The following is a 17,491-nucleotide window of genomic DNA, read 5'->3' as shown; positions in this document are numbered from 1 at the left end:
AACCAGTTTGCAATTATCCACCAGGCTACCAAGTTCTAGATAAGTTCGCCATCAAATTTACAAGACTCTTCAAAGCGATCTTCTTCCGGCAAATTTGTGAATGCCAGGCTCTTCTCTGTGGGACGGCCGAGTTCTTTGTCCTTCGACAGTTCGCCCTCTCACGGAGTTAAGAGTCATGAACTCCATCTGACTTGGGTCCAAAAACTTATGCGTACCCATGCCACCGACGACTCCTGTGCGGTATCAATAGCACTGAGTCATCTTGCTATTTGCGCTTTCCCGTAGTCTTTTTAGACAGCCCCTCGAAGTCATGCCTGGTTGCTCTCGACTCCATGCCAGGTCAGTGTCGGGTGCTTCGCTTCCAAAACAACGGGCTGTTATGGGTGTCTGGCTGGCTGTTGCAGCGAGTCGTGCAAGGCTGCAGCTGATCACGACGGCGAATTCGTGAGGAGTCAGTCCGACAAATCGCCCTCAGTACTGCACACCATGACTGGCTGTGGCGTTGATGGTTTTGCGAGCCGTTCGCGTTCTTGCTGCAATCTCTACCTTGACAAGAAACCAATCTTCATTCAAGGCAATTCTCGGCCAGGTTCCTAAGTTTGCCCTCGACCTTATGTCTTGCTTCTTCCTCTTTACCAAGGGCATTCGGTCGGATCAGTTTCTCTGCACTTTGTCATGCAGGCCGGAGGGATAAACGCAGTCGGCTTCTGATGGGACACGTATGTACGAAATGATGCATCAGTATTCTCTCCACTGTTTTCCGCACTCAATACACTGCACGCCGTCAGTACCCGAGCAAAAGTCTTGTGACCACCTCGCGGCATACCTTGAAGAAAGAGGTGGGCGGTTCGTCCGCACTTCGAGTCTGCAGCTGGTAGAAGTAGGCCTTTTTGGAATCGCATTTCTCGTTCGGACATCCTCCAGGAACTAATGAGGCCAACCATATCAGTGACATGCTTCTCTTTCTCCTTTCTAATGAAGGCGTAGAATACCTTCGTTGACTGGCAGATCAGATTGCTCCTCTCCTAGAATGTCGTCCTTCTCTTTCTTCTTCATGTATGTGCGCTCGTAGTACTGCTGGTCAAGCATGAATTGGTAAGGGCATGTCCGGCAAGTCAACGCGTTGCGGCCTTGAGGGAAAAGGTCGCTTGAAGGCGCCCGTGCGATTGTGAGGCAGTTGCAGCAGTATGGACAGACTGGTTTTGGCCCTTGTCAACGTAAAATCTCCAGTAGTCGGATGTATTTACTTACATGTGGGAGCCATTATATAGGAGACTCGGCACCAATTACTGGTCAAAGAGCGATTTCTCGTCTCTTGAATTCATCTGTAAACCACTGCACTGAGAACGCATGTGCGATTTTGAGACAAAACTTGCAAACACAGCAAAAAGCGAAAGCGGAGGGCGGGGGGGAACACTCGGCATGTTTGCTTCACGAGGCGCCGGCTCGTGTCGAGGGGTTGGCGGGATGCCTGGATCGAGTGTTTGAGATGCCTCCTTTGTCCACCGCAATTTAACATATAGACCTCGCTCAGCCTCTGTACCTCGTCCATTCCTTCTGTCCTTTCAAGCCTTTCATTCCGTTCACAGCGATCACCACGCCTGCTCCCCCTCGACCCAGCCCGTGCCTTCCGCGTCGAATTCGCCTGTGGCTAGACCGCCGGTGTTCCTCCCCAGTTCTGCACACACTGGTCGTGTGCCTGCGTGTTCAACAACTTGCGCAGCCTTCTAGACAGCCATCATGGCTGAGCATATCGATGTGAGCGGATTATCTCTGTATTCCACTCCCTCCATTGACAAATTGGGCAGGGAGCATCTCCCAAAGAACAGATCCTCGAAGCATGCCGGAGAGACAATGTCGAGCTGTTTCACGAAGTGCTGAGTGACATGAAGGACAAAAGCAAGGAACAAATAGCAGAATTCTTCAATTCTACCACAGACACTATGGGAAACCACCTGTTACACGTATGCGCAAGTTATGGAGCTTGTACGTCAATTAGACCCAACATGCGTGGCGTCTCGGTTGACACTTGTTTTCTTTCCAGATGATGTTATGGACGAATTACTCAACATTGAATTCCTCGAGTGCGATCCCTTGAATCGGAGGGAACAAGAAACTCCCATTCATTCCGCAGTCAAGTACGCCAACGAGCGAGAAGTCGAACTCGGACAGGCAATGGCAAAGATGCTAATCGACGCCGGAGGCGATCCCAGAGTCAAAGACAAACATGGCAGAAAACCTGCCGAGATCTGCACCCCCAGAACAGAAGAGCTTCGTGGTATACTCATCCAGGAGGAATATGTTCTCAACGAAGGTCTGCGGAACTCCGATGTCCACCCTGATGAAGAGGACGATGGAGATGCCGGGCCGCCTTCAGATTCGGAATGAACTCCGTCAGATTAAAGACGGTACCTGCTTGAAAGCAATGCAGGCACCTTGCCCTCCCAGCTGGTTCCAGTCCGTGTCTGCCCCGAAAATAGGAGAACAAAGTGCTTTCTGAAACGCTGAAACGCCCATATCCACCAAACAGCACAGAGGAGATTGGGGGTGAATGGATCTGCATTTCTCCCACTCGTTTCAAATGTGAAGGCGGCATGTACCACAATCACTCACAGTCCTGATACGGAGATAGCACAAGGGTTCCGACGACACAGCTGCCCTCACGGAATGTCCAAAAGACAAGGTCTTCAAAAGACGCCCGTCCTGGTGACGGCGCGATGGAACTGGATGAAGTCGCAACTGGCCGAGGACTTGATGGAGCTGTTTGACATCTAAAACAATTGAAAGAAGAAGCACTAGATTACGCCAAGTCCATCTCCTTCTGATTGCTGCCCTTTTGTTTCCCTTTGACTCGCGCTCTCCAGGAAAGAATCAGACATATGGCGCACAAGATGCCCAGCCCGTCGAATCCGATGGCCAAATACCAAGCTCCACGGTAGCCCTGCAGCGGGTTCCGGCCGCCCGAGTTGACATGCACTTCGACCGTCCCTGCCATGCCCAAGCCGATGGAGATGCTATAGTTGATGACCGTGTTGATCAGGGAGGCCGCCAGGCCCTGGTGCTCGGGCGGCATGTGGTCGGACAGCACGATGTTGCCGGACGGGAACGACATGTCCATGCCCCACGGGGTTATGACGGTGGCGACGAACGTTTGCGCCCCTGGGAATTTCTTTGTTAGCGACGAGCCCGAATTGACATAGCTTGGAGAGGAACTGACAGTATGTCTGATGCACCGGCATCGTGGCAAGCAGGATCATTCCGGTCAAAAAAGCACTGATGCTGATGAGCATGATCCACCCGGGCTGCATTTTGGCGATCAGAACGCCTGTGGTTATGGCCGCACAGCAACCGGACAATGCCGTGGGAACGAGCTGGGCCGCCGAGAGCAGAATGGATTGGCCTCTTTCGAGCTCGAGAAATTGCCTGAGAGAATTTGTTCAGCGGAGAGCACAGACACAAAGGAGAGACTACTCGGGGGAAAAAAGGAAAAGGAGAGAACGAAACTAACCATAGATAAAATACCCAGACTCCAAACGAACTCCAGCCCAGTGCTTCGCATCCAAAGACGAGATTCGTGTCCATTGTGAACGACGACATGGGCACCAACGGGAACGAAGCGCGCCTCTTCTCAAACCAGAAGAAAGTGACGAGCAACGCGACGCCGACGATCAGCAGGACATAGACGTATACCTTGGCCCATCCGGCAGCGGGGCCTTCATTCCAGGCAAAGTTGAAGGACATGAGACCCAGCACACCGAGCACGGTGCCCGTGGCGTCCAGCTCGGAGAAAGTCGCCGACGGGCCCGCGACCGGCATGGGAGGCACGACGAAGATGACCAGGCAACCCAAAAGGGCCAGCACCATGGCCAAGACCCAGTATGCCCAGGGCCACCAGACGAACTGGGTAAAGATTCCCGAGAAGGTGGCGCCGACGACGAAGCCGACGGGAGCGGTGGCCCCAAAGATGCTGAGCACCATGTTCTTCTTCTTGCCGGGCGGGTAGGTGCGAGCCAGCACGGCGATGCCGTTGGGGAGCAGGATGGCCGGGCCGATTCCCTGCATCCCGCGGCAGAAGGCGAAGAAGATCAGAGAGTGCGAAAAGGCCGCGAAACCCGCGACCATGGACCACAGGGCGAACCAGAAATAACCCGCGATGAAGAGCCTCTTGTGTCCATACAGGTCGCCCCATCTCCCCGCGGGGAGAATGAACGTCCCCACGGTCAGCGAGTAGCCGGCCGCGAGCCACGATAGTTGGCCCGGGTTGGTGGTGTTGAAGGTGCGGCCGATGACATGCAGGGGCGCGATGGACTGCGCCAGCGCCGACTGGGTCAGGAGCTGTGCGCAGCTGATGACGGCGATGAAGAGGATCTCGTGCGCCAGCGAGAACGACGGTGGTTTCGTGGCTGTGGGTACTCGCGACGCGGTGCTGGCCAGGCTGGGCTGGCCTTCGAGGGCGATGGCGGTCCTGGTGGTCGCGGCGGTGTCGTGTCTGGTCAAGTCTGAGTCTGTCCTGCTCGCCAGCCCGCCATCTGCATTGGCTCCAGTTTCTTTCTGCCAGGGGCTTGCATTGTCAATGGCATATACAGGTGTCGGTGTTTCAGTCTCCTTTTCCTGCATCGGTGGTTCAAGCGGATGGTTGTAGTCGCGGTGTGAATCAGTGCCGCTGCTGCGTTGCTGTGCATCCTCTGCTGCTGCCCAGCGACCGGGTTGAGAATAGTCCCCAGCCATATCGGTGCGCCGAGTGATTCTCTCGCCTTCAGAGCCTTGTGTCTAAGAAAATGCACCCCAAGGTTTTACGCCAGCCCACGCGCCACTGGACGTGGTCTTTTTATCAATGACAACAGGGAATAGAAATACTTCCGCCCGAATGGCGTGGGTCAACAGTTTCGTTTCCCCTGATTGGGTCGTGACGGCAAAATGACGTTTTTATTTTTGGGGCTCAAAAAATTGTTTGATAGGAAAAAAAATATAGATATCGCCTCAAGTTGATAAGATTGGCAAAGTTGTTGCAGTTCCTTTACCCAGGTTCGAGGCAGGAGATGTCCAGACGATATCAAATATCTATGTGAAAGGGGAAGGGGATCTAGAGGGATATTATACAACCGAGAGAAAGCGCACATGCTCTACTCATGAGGAGAGGGATACAAACAGCAAGCCAGCCAGCCAGCCAGTAGCCACGCCCCCAGCGAGGATCGACATGCTATCTCCCCTTCCGTGTATTTGGCACCTTTTGTCTTGGCACTGGCTTGGCACTTGTTTACCTCGTTTGTTTACCTTTGCAACTCAATGCATCTACCATACAACCATGGCCGATTTAAGGCGATCTACTAGGCAAATACAGCCAAAACGATTCTTCGATGATATAAACGTACCTGAAGAACATCTACAGCCAAAAAAAGCAAAAAAACGGCTCCAGATCCACCTACAACGCGTCCTGCAGAACAGCCTCCACCGCGGGAAGTTAAAGACCTAATCGACCAACCAACACCTAATTATTCTCCACCAATTCAAGTCCAATTCGTGCCTTTTATTATTCGCTGGATAGAGAATGATCCATTCTCTCTATTCATGAAATTCCTCGGCCAAGCGAGCGTTGTGGCGATCGTAAACGCGACGAATGCAAGGGCCGCAAATTCGATGGGTCCCCACCAACATCGAGTACGACCATGGCGCCAATTGAGCTCCGGAGAGCTTCTCTGTTGGCTAGGGATTCTGTTTTATATTGCGAATTATACTGGCAAGAGAAGGGACCATCAATGGGATCGCTTGCGGCGATTTATGTCGCAGGAACGGTGGGAACAAATCCATCGATTTTTGACCTTCAATATCAACACCACACAACTACCGCAAAACGAGGATATAACGCTGAGATCTCAGGGCTTTTTACGCTCAAGGCTTGAGCCTGTCTACAGCATCATTCGTGCCAATTGCCAGGCCGCAATTGTGCCTTCTTCCTGGGTCTCTGTCGACGAGGCAATGGCTGCGTTTTCAGGCCGTTCAAAGCACACCTTGAAGCAGAAAGGCAAGCCTATCAAACAGGGCTACAAGCTGTGGTGCCTAGGCTGTGTTGGCGGCTATTATCTCGATTGGCTCTTACACAGCCCTATAGAAGGCGCAGAGGGCTGCAATCGCAGAAGGCCTATCTCGTTTGCGCGCGATGCCAATGGAGCGCCTATTATGCTATCCGAGACCTTCCAAGTACCAATCGTACTGCTGAAGCGACTCAAAGACCATTGGCCTCATAGAAATTGCCTGGCATTCCTGGACAACCTGTTCCTCAATCTTAACGTTGCTCAAACGCTCCTGGCCCTCGGTATCGGCGTGATGGGCACAACACGCAAAAACTCAAAGGGCCTACCTGAGAAGTTGATCGCGCTCAAGGACATCAACCAGGCGCTTATATACGGCGGCTATAGGGCCATTGTCAAGGATAACGTCCTGTGCTTTGCCTGGCAGGATAACAACATCGTCCTAGGCATCACGACCTCGTTCTCGCTTGACAAGGTTGGCGACTTTGTTATCCGCGATCGACGGCGGCCAGGAGATGCCTCAACAAATGCTAGGATTGCCCTTCCAGTCTTCGGCGATAGCTGGATCAAAGCACTGCCTATACCACTTGCAATTGACGCCTATAACCATGGCATGAATGCCGTCGATAACGCCAACCAGATCCGATCGAACTTCACCTCCCACCTACCGTTTGAGAGGCGCAACTGGCGCCCACTTGCCTGGTGGCTATTCGACGTTTGCCTAGTCAACAGCTTCGTTCTCTGGCGTGCTAGGCAGCCACTAGATCGCCGTAAAAGCACCCATTTGCGCGAGGAATTCAATCGCCAATTGATCGATTTATTGCTCATGAAAGGCTCTTTGCATATAGCAGAGAGGCGTCCTAGGCGGCGGCGATGTGCCTGGGGCAGTAGCCACCCAGAGGACTGCCAACAGGGCGCCAGCGAGGTTGGCACAGATCGCCAACAACGTCGCCGTCGCCGCCAGAACGCTCCTAGGCCAGCCTTGGCTGAGATAACTAACGGATCGCGCGCCAGTGCTATATCCAAGCGCTCAAAGAACACGCAATTTGGCTGCAATGCCTGCGACGTGAATCTCTGTATAAAGAGGGGTTGTTTCCATAGATATCATGAAAATCTACATAGAAATCTGCTGTGGAATAACATCTAAATGTTGAACCTACCCGGTTGTATAGTGCCAAGCCAATGCCAAGCCAAAAAGGTGCCAAATACACGGAAGGGGAGATACCACAAGTGGTACGCATATTCTAACACGAGAACCCTGGCCGGCAGGGGTTAAACAATGGTAGGCGAGATCTGAGCCGCATAAATCCGGCGCTGGGTTCGGGTTTGAGCAAGCCCATTGCCAAAGACCTCGTGCGTGTCAAAAACAAAAACGCCCATTTCTTTCCCATGATCCAGATAGCAGCCGAAATCAGTAAGGCGAAGGATGTACGCACTCGACTTTCGTATTCCCGGGTGCTGTCTCTATCACTAGGGATGGTAATGTGCAGCGAACAGAAACGAGATCTTGAGGTAATTGAACCAACGGTGTACTCGTAGCCGTGGCAGATTGATTTTCACTCGTATCTGACAATAGGGATGGGACTCGTCTTTGGCCTCCCGCGCCCCAAACTCGGCTCGGCGATATCACAGCAAGTGTCTTCTCCGTACCAGTAAGGACGCAAGAAGGGGACGGCGTGCGGAAGGTGAAAAAGCACCGTGGCTCCGGCGGTGGAGGAGGGGCGGAAAGGGAGGAAGGAAAAGGGTCCACTGTGGATATACGAGGGTATCTTATAGCGAATACGGCGCTGATCCACTGTTCTGGCAGTACCGATCAAGGGCGTTACGCAAGCATAGTGGGAAGAATAGCGATGCGAGTACGAGATACTATTAGGGGACCGTTTCGCCGATGATGTGCTGTGGACGCAGTTGCCATTCGGTGGTGGTGATGGAATTGACGTCATGAGAAGCAGCCTTGTATGGTGGATCTGTTTGCTCCATACCTAGCTAGGTACCTAGGTAGGTATCAAGCATCCGAGAAGAGCAGGCTGCAAGAATGATACTCCGTAACTCAATCGAGATTATGAAAGCAGCGTCCCACAAGACAGAAATTAATGATAAGATGCCAAATCCATGCCGGAGCATGTTCCGCTTTTGTCATAGTAAACCACAATACCTACCTAGATACACAGTCCAGGTATAGCTCCTCAGCCGCTCATTAAAGCGGCCTCATAGTCATCGTCCATCAAAGAGGGCCAGCCATTTGCGCGGCCTTGAGTCAACGATACCAGAGCCCAGAGCCCAGAGCCGATGTCCAAGCAAAGAAACTCATTGTAGTGAAAAAGCTATGCCACCGGTCACGAAGGCATCGAGTGTGCTACATAAGAACTGTTGTCCCGGTGTGAGGGTGTCGACCATATTTCTACAATCCCCTAATCAGCTTGCTCATGGCCTCTAAGAAGTCCACCCGATCAATCCCTGGTGCGGTGCCATCATAGATTTGTTGTAATCAAACACGTGTCTTGATGTGCCTTGCACGCTCTCTGAACAGACGCCTGTCAAAACAATGCCGCCGCAACTCTTCCAAGGACGGCAATTCCCCGTGTCTGGCTCCTGCTCCCTCGACCAGGTTCAAATGCCACAGAACGTTTTGCAACTAGACCATTTCGTGGCCAGGCTAGAAACAGCACAAATCCTTCCTGAGTGCATCAGAGAGAGACCAATATTGGAGAAACAAGCTAGAGGCCGAACAAAGCATCCCACGTGGCTAGCGCCAGTCGTTTCTAAAATTGGCTGGAGGTTACAGAAGAGATATAGAGTCCGTTAGAAGGACGGGGGTGCCATCGCGGACTCCACTGCCCATGCGACAGCGGAAGTCTTGATCGAGAGCATTAACGCTCCACAAAAGCGCGTCATCAATTCCATTCCGCACATCGCAAGTGCCACAGACAGGATTATTCCACGAGATGGAGATAACGATGAGACAATTACTATGCACGAATCGGCATCAGATACTCATGAAGGATCGCATTATTGGACTTGCTCATACGGCCCACTTCGACAAAGATTACGACTTAAACACTCGGAATGTTGGACTATCATTCCAGCATTCCTGGTTGCAACTTCCGGCCAAGAGCACCATACTTATTGGGATTATTTGAGTTCAGAGACAGAGAGAGACTGTCGAGGAGTATAGTCCCTCATGCACTTCTTTTGGCTCAATCTATCGCGGGCTACTGTCGAGCAGCCGAAGTATGGTGATGCGAACAAACTACAGATATGATTCATACGAAGGTCAATATGATGTTATGAACGCACAATCTCAAGGGCTCAGGGTCTCTTTTGCAACCATGAGCTTCAATACGCATATGTGGATTAATGATTACACGCCTGATCGAGAGTGGCACAATACCGCCAAAGAGCCTTTCCTTCGCTCCTATCATGGCTTCCTTTGCGCCCTCTAATTAAGGGCTCCTTCACTTTCAATAACCCAGACGCCGGGCTTAACGACCTTCCAGGAATAGGTACTCTAGTTCCATTTCCACACGGTCCACCCGAGGTGTCAACTTCGTGGAATTGTCGTTTCAACATGAGATGGTTGTGTATGCTCTGCGGACAAGACAAAACCTTCTTCGCATGATTTTCCGCTGGATCAGAAGGAGACATGCGGCAGCTTCTACCATTTCCTGCGATGATTGTGAATGTGCAGCCGGTCCACATGTCTGTTTCCTTGTCGAAGGTGGTCTTTCCTAACCCAGTATGTTATGCCCGAATGGACCAGTACCACACTCCGCAGGGTGCAAAAAGACACCGGCAATGAATCAGCTCTGGTTGATGATATCGAAAAGGCGAGAAAGCGACTCGGAATGACCTTCCATCTAATTCTCACACTAACAAGCGACGCTGAGGTTGGAACACTTGCAAACATGGTTGAACGGATTTCAAGGACGGCTCAAATCCAGGTTGACCTTGCGCGAGCATGGCAACTATCAGAATTCCAATAATTGCTTCCCAGTTGTTGCTCAAATCTTCCCTCGGAGAATTACGCCGTCTGCTGCCCGCCATTCAAGAGTGAAAGCCAATATACTACGGAGTTTTGGATTCATTTCATGCGCAGTATTTTCTGAGCGCACAATCCACGAAGGATTAGAGGAGACTATCCCAGCACTTGGGCGAGCCTGGATGGATGTGGAGCAATAAGTTGTCCATACAATACCATAGGTCGCAGAAACTATGCGTCTTGTTTCCTCAACTCATTGCCAGTGGTTGCATGGAATGCGCTGCCGAGCGTCTTGAGGAATCGACTACCTTATCATGGGCCTCATTTTGTCACGACGAGACAGGAAAACATATAAAAAGCATCAGGGTGGGTCACGAAACCCAATTCAGCATCGGATATTGCTGGGTTGGAACTGCAGAGGAATAGATCGCGAAGACTCCTGCAACCAGGCTGGACATGGAGAAGCCATGTGAGGAGATCATTGCGTGTCACTCCAGGAGGGACAACGAGTGGCTCAATCGCCGAGCAAACCCCAGAATCGTACCCTTCGCCACCGTCAACCAACCTACAGGCCCTCAGCTACCGATAACTTGCCAAAGACTGGAACCAAGTTCAAGTAGAGGCGTCTGTGTGATGGCGTTAAGGAACATGTGGATCGAGTGTACGGAAAAGTAAGGCGCGGAATGCTTCCTAAAAGGCCATCGCACTCAACCCTGCAGTATTAGCCGGCAAGCACATGTCCCGAACCGATGCTCGAAAGGATCACCATCTCGAGGAAGTATCCAAAGACGAATCAAGCTTGTCACAATAGCAGGCGAGCGAGTTCTTGAATCAGGTGGTATGGGTGACATAACTGTGGCCCATTGTGTGCCCAAGGGTGATGATGTTCCACGGCCCCTTGCAGAGAACGAGCATTCGTCACCATGGCACCGCAGCGCATTTTGCAGTGGCACCGCGTCCATTGGTAAGGTGTTCCTTGTCCGTGTCTGGAATGTCCTGATGCATGATAACAGTGATTCATCATTGTGCCGGAGGTCCGTAGATGGCGACCTGAAGAGGGTCGTTGACGATCCTCAAGATCTGTGCCCGAGGAAAGGCAGGGCCACGACAGATAACACGGAAATAGAAAACGGCCAAGGCTGATACAGACTAGGATGATAGCGGGCACTCGGCGGAACTACTGTTTCAGGATCCGGCGAGCAGGAGAGCGGCCGGCCGGGGGCGATTGGCCCGATTGCTTTCGTGGCTGGGCATGCCGGTCGCCTGAGATTGGTCCGACCCAGATCCACCAATAGGAAAAGCGCCTTGGTGGCTTGGCAGGCACCCGCCCGCATCCTTCTGTCGACCACCTCGTCCCTCTCTTGTCTCCCTTTTCTCCTCAACAGAGAAATCACCTCTAGGTAATAACACTTGCATTCATCTGCGAGCTCTCCGAGCCTTGCTCCACATTCTTACTTTGAGGTAATTGAGGATTTTTAGCGCATGCCATATCAGCGCCTTCCATGGAATTCTGCTGGCGGGATTCATGGATTATCTCTCCTTCGCCATGTCACCTTTTGCTGCCCCTTATGCCATACCATGATTGCCACTCGATTCTCTTGCCCTTGTCGTTGTACAACGCCGGACATTCCTTCAATATTAATAGTGGCAAGCTATGGCCTCGGATGCTGATTTAGATTGCGTGGACGCTGTTCGAGCCATGGCCCTGATATAGATAAACGAGGCTCACCAGTCTCCCCACGAGAAAGAAAGCTTCGTTTCAGACCAGGTCGCTACCCCATGCAAGCCATAGCCACTCATCTGCCCAGGCCATTGGATTCGTCATTTCGCTAAATCTTGAGATCTCGGGTGATTTTAATATCAAAGTGACTACCACACGGGTCAGCAGCTGACCCTCGGCATTTTCGTTTTCCTCATCATTCGATCATTGACGATTTCCATATCACCTTTTCGATGCTTGTCCGGTATACGTTGCTTTCTCGGTGATCCAGGACAAGTGTCGTCCACCTGTTTGCCTGACGAGCTGGGCTTGTCCTGTATTCTTTCGATTTAACTACTGAGATTGTTGCCGCTTTCTAGAAGAATGTTTCTTTTTCCCCCCTTGGCGATGGCAACCATCTTTGTGGCCGCGCAGGCTTCTACGACAGGCAACTCAACCACTGGCGGGAACTCATACTACCAAGAGGATGCAGCACAAGTCCATCTCGAGGGACTCAACAGGACCATCGCCCATTCCTACCTCGGGGCATTACTGGGTGTCGTCGCCTTGCTTTTCGCCTATTCAGTGACTCTACGGCTCAATGCACACATTCGACATTTGGCTTCCATGTCCGGCGCAGGCGCTCTTCGATACTTTTCCAGCTCGTCGCCTGCTCTCAGTCTAGTCAAAAGCAAGATGCTGTACGCACCAATCCTCTTCTATCGGCGAGCACGAGAGATCAGATTTTCTCGACGTGTCACTTTGGGAACTGTTCCAACACGATTGCAATCTATATTCATTCTTTCAGTTGTCATTACGAATGTCTTCCTCTGCACCTGGGACATCCCATGGTCGAAATCTGAACAAAAGCTCTTGCCTATCCTCAGAAACCGAACTGGGACCCTTGCGGTGACCAATTTCATCCCGATAATGGTCATGGCCACGGTGAAGAATCCGTTGATTTCGATGCTGGACATCTCTTACGATACTTTCAATCTGATGCACCGCTGGTTTGGTCGCCTCGCTATCTGCGAAGTCATCACTCATGTTCTGTGCTGGCTCATTGCAAAAGTGCAGTCAAGTGGGTGGGCGGCAGTGAAGACATCATTGGAGAGTCCTTTCATCTACAGTGGCTTAACTGCCGCCATCAGCCTCGTACTCATCTTGTTGTCAAGTCCAAAGATGATTAGGAACCTGGCATACGAGTTCTTTCTTCACCTACATATCGTCCTTGTGGTGCTGGTACTCGTGTTCCTCTGGAGGCACCTTGAAGGTGTACCTCAAAGGGGCTTATTGCTCGGGGCCGCCATAATTTGGGCCACGGCAAGATCTCTGAGACTTGCGACATTGATCTACAGAAGTGTTGGAACAGGTGGCACCAAAGTCAAGATTGATCCGCTCAACGGTGGCGTGGTCAAAATCACGCTCACGAGCCCAAGGCCTTGGACCTATCGCCCTGGGCAGTCGCTGTACTTGACAATTCCTTCCATCGGGCTATGGACTGCGCACCCCTTTTCTGTTGCATGGTCCGGGATCGAAGACCCTCTGAGCAGATCATCTTCACTCAGATCAAATTACAGCGAAAAGAGACCTATAATTCACATATCCCCAAAGGATATCGAGAAACGTGGAGAGGAAACAATGTCCTTGATTGTCAAAAAGGAGACCGGCATGACGAACAAACTCTGGCATCGGGCAATGACAGCAGGGGCTGGTCTGGAGCTCAATGCTTTGATCGAAGGACCTTACGGAACCGAGCGCAGCATGTCAAGCTATGGGACGGTGGTCCTCTTTGCCAGCGGTGTGGGCATTACGCATCAACTCGGATATGTCAAAGAGCTTGTTGAAGGATATAGCCACGGTACGGTCGCAGCGAAGAGAGTCACACTTGTGTGGGTCATACCGAACACAGAATGTCTAGACTGGATCCGACCTTGGATGCATGAGATCCTTTCCATCGAGGGACGGAGAGAGGTGCTCAAAGTTCTGCTGTATGTTACAAGAGTCAGCCTCAGTCAGGCTATCCGAAGTCCCAGCGAGCACGTTCAGATGGCTCGAGGGAGACCGGATGTGGAAGCCATCATTGCGGGAGAAGCCAAACAGAAAGTCGGCTGTATGGGAGTGAGTGTCTGCGCTGGAGGAGGGTTAGCAGACGAAGTCAGGCGTGCATCCCGGGCGATGCTTGACATTGGCGTGAATGTGGATTTCGTTGAGGAAGGGTTCGGGTGGTGATGGAAGCAGAGGAGCTAGTTCCTTTTTCTTTCGTTTGGCTAATTCTGTGCCGTATAGATTTTGACTTTGCTGGATATCCCTTTTGATCACTGAATCCTCCTATTGAAAAATGAACAAGAATACATTTGGTACTAGGTATCGCTCGGTGTACTTCCATGGTTGATAATGTAAGTGAGTGAAAGCTGGTTGGCCGAGGAACTTGTGGAGGCAAAGCTAGGCGATGCCCACAAACACAGAAAATGGCGCAAACAGCGCAAACAGCGCAAACAGCGCAAACGTTGCAAACCCTGCAAACATCTGATGAGCGAACCTACATCACGCCCATCTGAACATGTTGATCGTGTGCCTGCATGTGTTTCCATCATATCACCCAGCCGTCTGCGAGTTACGAGTCACTTCTCTTTCCTCAAATACAATCGTCTCAAATTTCAATAAACTCCTAAAGTCTTTTAGCCAATCCTGCTATACTCGATGCCAAATCCTTTGTGTTCCCCGGTTCGACCTTGAGAGACCAACAATGATCGTACAAGCCGGATAGCCTCATCATACCACGACACTCTGAACGACTGGCTCTCGGTCCTCAGAGAGGATTGCATAGCCTCAAACAAATCAAAGACGTGAAGGCCAGCTTTGGGATTGACTCGTTACTTCACGTTTGAGCTTGAATTGTCACCGTTCCATGAGCACCAAATTACATGTCTTATGACTGCCAGTAGATAAACTCAGAGAATTGGCGAACTGCTCAGCGGCAGTGCTTCTCTTATTCGGACAAGATTTCGGCACACACTTGCTGTCCTCGCTGCCTACGACGATTGTCCATCGCTACCTGCATCAATACCACGACACGTCGCCACGTCTCTCCCCGCAACCACAAATAACTCGACATGCCACCCCGGCGAAGAAGAACCGGTGGTAGTGACAGTGCCAGGACCACAGCATTCGGGAGAGCCTATCCCAATTTGCAGAGAGCCCTCCTGCTGTCGTGCGAAGTCGGTCCGTTTCTTCTCATCGCCACTATCTTGACAAGTGCTGGCATCTGGAAGCGGCCAGTGTGGCAGAGAGCATTGCTATGGCGAGCGGCTCTCTGGAGTTTCCTCTCAAGGTGGATTCTGGTTGGTTGTGCTATTACCTGGACCTGGAATGAGTGGGGTCAAGAAGAACAGCGCGAACAGACCGATGAGTTTCAACAGCAGCAACGCCAAGACGAAGGACACGAGGATCAGCAGCAGCAAGAGCAATATCGAGATCGTGACGAAATTTGAGTAAAGGTCGATGGAGTAATTGGCTCGGGTTCATTTGGGGGCAACATTTCGTACCGAGAGCCATGATTTCCTGAAAGAATCACTTCTCAGCACCGCTGCGAAACGGACATGGCTCTCTCTCACTCTCAAAAAGGCCACTACCTCCAGACGATCCGAAATCCATACCCACGTTGACATGTCTACAGTTTCAGCAACCTCGGTCTCTGAGACCCACAGTTGCTATTGACAGTCATCACCTCATTATCATGAGAAAAGAAAGAAACTCCAATATCAACCCGCATTATTGATACCCGAACTCTTTCCGTTAGGGACCCCGCAGTCAACATCTATCTTGGCTGAGACAATTATTGAGAAGCGATGCGAGAAGGGACAACCAGAGACTGCTTGTCGTTTCAACCTGCTTGGAAAAGGCCCTGGTTGCTCGCAAACACGACCGGCCTGTGCATGAGGAGCAGTCTTTGGCGAGCACCTTGTCATATCACCAATGCCCAGAACACCCTGCGCACGAATCGGGCTCTTCATATAGCACCCGTGGTCTTGTAACCCGCGGAACATCTTGCTGTGTTTCTCAAAGGGCGGTGACTCTTCTCAACTTCCAAAGCGATCGTCACATCATGCTTTTTGGCAGGTTCGTTGGAGCTTCGGGTTTCGGCTTGGGGATTCTCTCCGAGCCACTTATGCGCATCTTACATGCGAATAATTTTAATGAGAGGAATGCACCTACATCTCCGGACGCTTCGTTGCTTTGTAACAATATATCGGCCTGATGACTCTATCACTACAATCACTGCCAGCTCAACGGATTTGGGCCTCTTCTCTAGTCATCGTCTCGATGCTACTGGCCATCTATTTCCGAAACTCGCCTTTGCTGTGATAATCCTCCCAATCAACGTAGACCTGGAACTCGGCATAGCAGGTCTGTTCGTCGCTTTCCATCTTCTTCGTGTACGCGGCCTCTTCCTCGGAGATGAGAACTTTGGGCAAGTTACCGCCTTGGCTCGCGGCCTCGGCCAGCAGCTGGCCCTGGCAGGCATGTTCCATGCTGAGGAAGAGGAAAGCGGCTTCATCCACGGTCTTTCCCACAGTCAACAGGCCGTGGTTCCGCAAGATGCACGCTTTGTTGGTCGGTCCCAGGGCCTTTGCGATCTGGGCGCCTTCTTCGCTCGCGAGCACGACGCCGCCAAAGGAGTTGTAGACCGAGTGGGCGTTATAGAATTTACAGGAGTCCTGCGTCAGCATCTCCAGGGGCCGGCCGAAGACGGACCAGGCTTTACCGTAGACGGTATGAGCATGGCAGATGGCGACGACGTCCGGGCGGGCCTTGTGGACTTCGCTGTGGATCAGGAAGCCGGCGGCGTTGGGCGGCCGCGTGATGTTGCCTCCCACGACCTTGCCATCCAGGTTCACCGCGATCATGTCGCTGGCTTTGAGAAGGCCGAAGTGCACACCCAGCGCTGTTCCTCCGGGGTTAGTTTACGGTTGTTGTATTCTCTCCAGAAAAGGGACGTTTGACGTACGATTCGTCCAGAAGACTTCGTGGTTCTCCGGATCTCTCACACTGATATGTCCTGAGATACCCTCAACAAATCCCTCTCGTGCCCAGTGGCGGAAAGCTGCGGCCATGTGCTCAAGTTGCCATTGGCGTTGGGCGGCAAAGTTGTCGAACTTGGGGACGCCGGGCAACATCACGTCGCCGTGGGAAATGGCCGCAAGGGGCGACTTGTCTTCCATGCCGTGCACATGTTCCTCCTTGCCAGGAGTGATGGACTTTGAGGCCAGGGGCCCGGAGGGGAGGAGGTCGCTGATCGCAGAAGGGGCCATGGTTTTGATCAAGGATCTGGGTCGAGCAGAAGACGGCGAGGCTAGAACACAGAAAGACAGACAATGGGAGAAGCGATGAAATGGAGAGGAGGCTCAACTTTGCAGAAGTGAAAAGTCTGGATACACTCTGAGGGGCAAGCTGTTTTCTTGAGGACTTGATATTTGAGTTGAAGTACACGAGATACGAGTGGGAGAGAAATGCTTGGTAGAAGATAATGTGGTTAAAGGGCGTGAAGGGACCCCGATGGCAAAATGATAGACGTCTCATTGGAGCGAGCGAGGGGCACTGATGGATGGGTTCATGGAGAAGTCCGCACGCCCTGCGATTGGATCTTTCATATATAACTAGATCAGCACAGTGTCTCGTACCTCGTATTGAGTTTGAGTGGGAGTCTCGACGTTCGCCAACAGTGCTGGTACTCGGGGAAGAGTGTCAGTCTCCGATGGAGGAGTTCACTGGGCCTTAGGA

The 17,491-nt window shown here is 51.8% G+C and overlaps 6 protein-coding genes across 6 annotated transcripts; 3 read left to right on the top strand and 3 right to left on the bottom strand.

Moving 5' to 3' along the window:
- Positions 1-738: 738 nt before the first annotated feature.
- Z520_03073 (uncharacterized protein) lies at positions 739-1,089 on the bottom strand (the record flags this gene model as incomplete). The annotated part of the gene is made up of 3 exons (XM_016773586.1): positions 739-774; positions 827-927; positions 993-1,089. 3 exons carry the CDS (start codon positions 1,087-1,089, stop codon positions 739-741), a joined length of 234 nt encoding a protein of 77 aa, XP_016635643.1.
- A 651-nt stretch (positions 1,090-1,740) lies between these two features.
- Positions 1,741-2,388, top strand: Z520_03072 (uncharacterized protein; the record flags this gene model as incomplete). Its single annotated transcript, XM_016773585.1, has 3 exons — positions 1,741-1,758; positions 1,809-1,986; positions 2,045-2,388. 3 exons carry the CDS (start codon positions 1,741-1,743, stop codon positions 2,386-2,388), a joined length of 540 nt encoding a protein of 179 aa, XP_016635642.1.
- A 412-nt stretch (positions 2,389-2,800) lies between these two features.
- Z520_03071 (uncharacterized protein) lies at positions 2,801-4,728 on the bottom strand (the record flags this gene model as incomplete). The annotated part of the gene is made up of 3 exons (XM_016773584.1): positions 2,801-3,159; positions 3,218-3,423; positions 3,509-4,728. The coding sequence occupies 3 exons, from the start codon at positions 4,726-4,728 to the stop codon at positions 2,801-2,803; spliced, it is 1,785 nt and encodes a 594-aa protein (XP_016635641.1).
- Positions 4,729-12,115: 7,387 nt separating this feature from the next.
- Z520_03070 (uncharacterized protein) lies at positions 12,116-13,939 on the top strand (the record flags this gene model as incomplete). Its single annotated transcript, XM_016773583.1, has 1 exon — positions 12,116-13,939. One exon carries the CDS (start codon positions 12,116-12,118, stop codon positions 13,937-13,939), a length of 1,824 nt encoding a protein of 607 aa, XP_016635640.1.
- An 884-nt stretch (positions 13,940-14,823) lies between these two features.
- On the top strand, positions 14,824-15,201 carry Z520_03069 (uncharacterized protein; the record flags this gene model as incomplete). The annotated part of the gene is made up of 1 exon (XM_016773582.1): positions 14,824-15,201. The coding sequence occupies one exon, from the start codon at positions 14,824-14,826 to the stop codon at positions 15,199-15,201; it is 378 nt and encodes a 125-aa protein (XP_016635639.1).
- An 846-nt stretch (positions 15,202-16,047) lies between these two features.
- Z520_03068 (uncharacterized protein) lies at positions 16,048-17,022 on the bottom strand (the record flags this gene model as incomplete). The annotated part of the gene is made up of 2 exons (XM_016773581.1): positions 16,048-16,655; positions 16,719-17,022. 2 exons carry the CDS (start codon positions 17,020-17,022, stop codon positions 16,048-16,050), a joined length of 912 nt encoding a protein of 303 aa, XP_016635638.1.
- Positions 17,023-17,491: the final 469 nt, after the last annotated feature.

Source organism: Fonsecaea multimorphosa, assembly GCF_000836435.1.
Source record: "Fonsecaea multimorphosa CBS 102226 unplaced genomic scaffold supercont1.4, whole genome shotgun sequence".
Lineage (NCBI taxonomy): Eukaryota > Fungi > Ascomycota > Eurotiomycetes > Chaetothyriales > Herpotrichiellaceae > Fonsecaea > Fonsecaea multimorphosa.
This window is presented reverse-complemented; position numbering and strand designations above follow the sequence as displayed.